We start from the raw sequence: 832 nt of genomic DNA on the forward strand, positions 1-832 counted from the left end.
TAGAATAGAGTACTTCGATTGTACAGGCAGAAGACTGGTCATTATGTCTAGATAGAATTTACTCTGAGGAATGGCTTAGCTATCTCTTGGTCTGGGATGTGGTGCAGCTATGAGCCACGTCTATCTGCTTCTTTGTTGAGTTCAGCCCCAAAGGAATGAAGATAACATTCAGCGGAGCAGATGACGCATTTCTGAACAGCAACCAAATTGAAATAGAGCCGGAGACAGTGGACAGAGAGTGCTTGGGCACAGTGGACAGGGTGATTTCGTATATTTACAGGACAGAGCCAAGAGCACACAGGAGCTTCTTCAGGCCAGACGCGACGCTTGCCTATGGAACGATATGCCTGATTGATGAGCAAGACATTGAGATGAAAGAGGATAAGGAGGTGGGGGTTGACAGCCACATAGTGCTTGTTTCCACGCTGCATGGAGGATAGCAGAGATATTCCTGCGAATGGCATATACATACAGATTAGGTAAACTGGATTGGAGAAATGTCTGTCTGGACTATGGCTTACAATCCAGCCATATGAGTGATGCTATATCTTGACCCATTCTACTAGATGCTCTATTCTAGCAATACAGGCAATGGCTCATCCTCGGACTGCTTCTTCTATGCCAAGAATCCAGTAGTTGTTAATGCAAGCATGCAGGGAGGCGGATAATGTTCTTGATAATGGCAGGAGTGGCTATACGATCTGTACAGAGAACACTACATATTTCTATTTCTGATAGAGATCACAGACAAGAGTCATCTATGAATGTGTAGTCTGTTCGTGTGCCTGATCATGACCACGTAGGATTTACTCAATTCACTCTTCTGATTAGT

The 832-nt window shown here is 44.5% G+C and overlaps 1 protein-coding gene across 1 annotated transcript; it reads left to right on the forward strand.

Annotated features, from left to right (window-relative positions):
• Window positions 1-155: 155 nt before the first annotated feature.
• On the forward strand, window positions 156-440 carry VICG_02189 (uncharacterized protein; the record flags this gene model as incomplete). The annotated part of the gene is made up of 1 exon (XM_007605572.1): window positions 156-440. One exon carries the CDS (start codon window positions 156-158, stop codon window positions 438-440), a length of 285 nt encoding a protein of 94 aa, XP_007605634.1.
• Between the last annotated feature and the right edge of the window lie 392 nt (window positions 441-832).

Source organism: Vittaforma corneae, assembly GCF_000231115.1.
Source record: "Vittaforma corneae ATCC 50505 unplaced genomic scaffold supercont1.116, whole genome shotgun sequence".
NCBI classification, from domain to species: Eukaryota; Fungi; Microsporidia; family Nosematidae; genus Vittaforma; species Vittaforma corneae.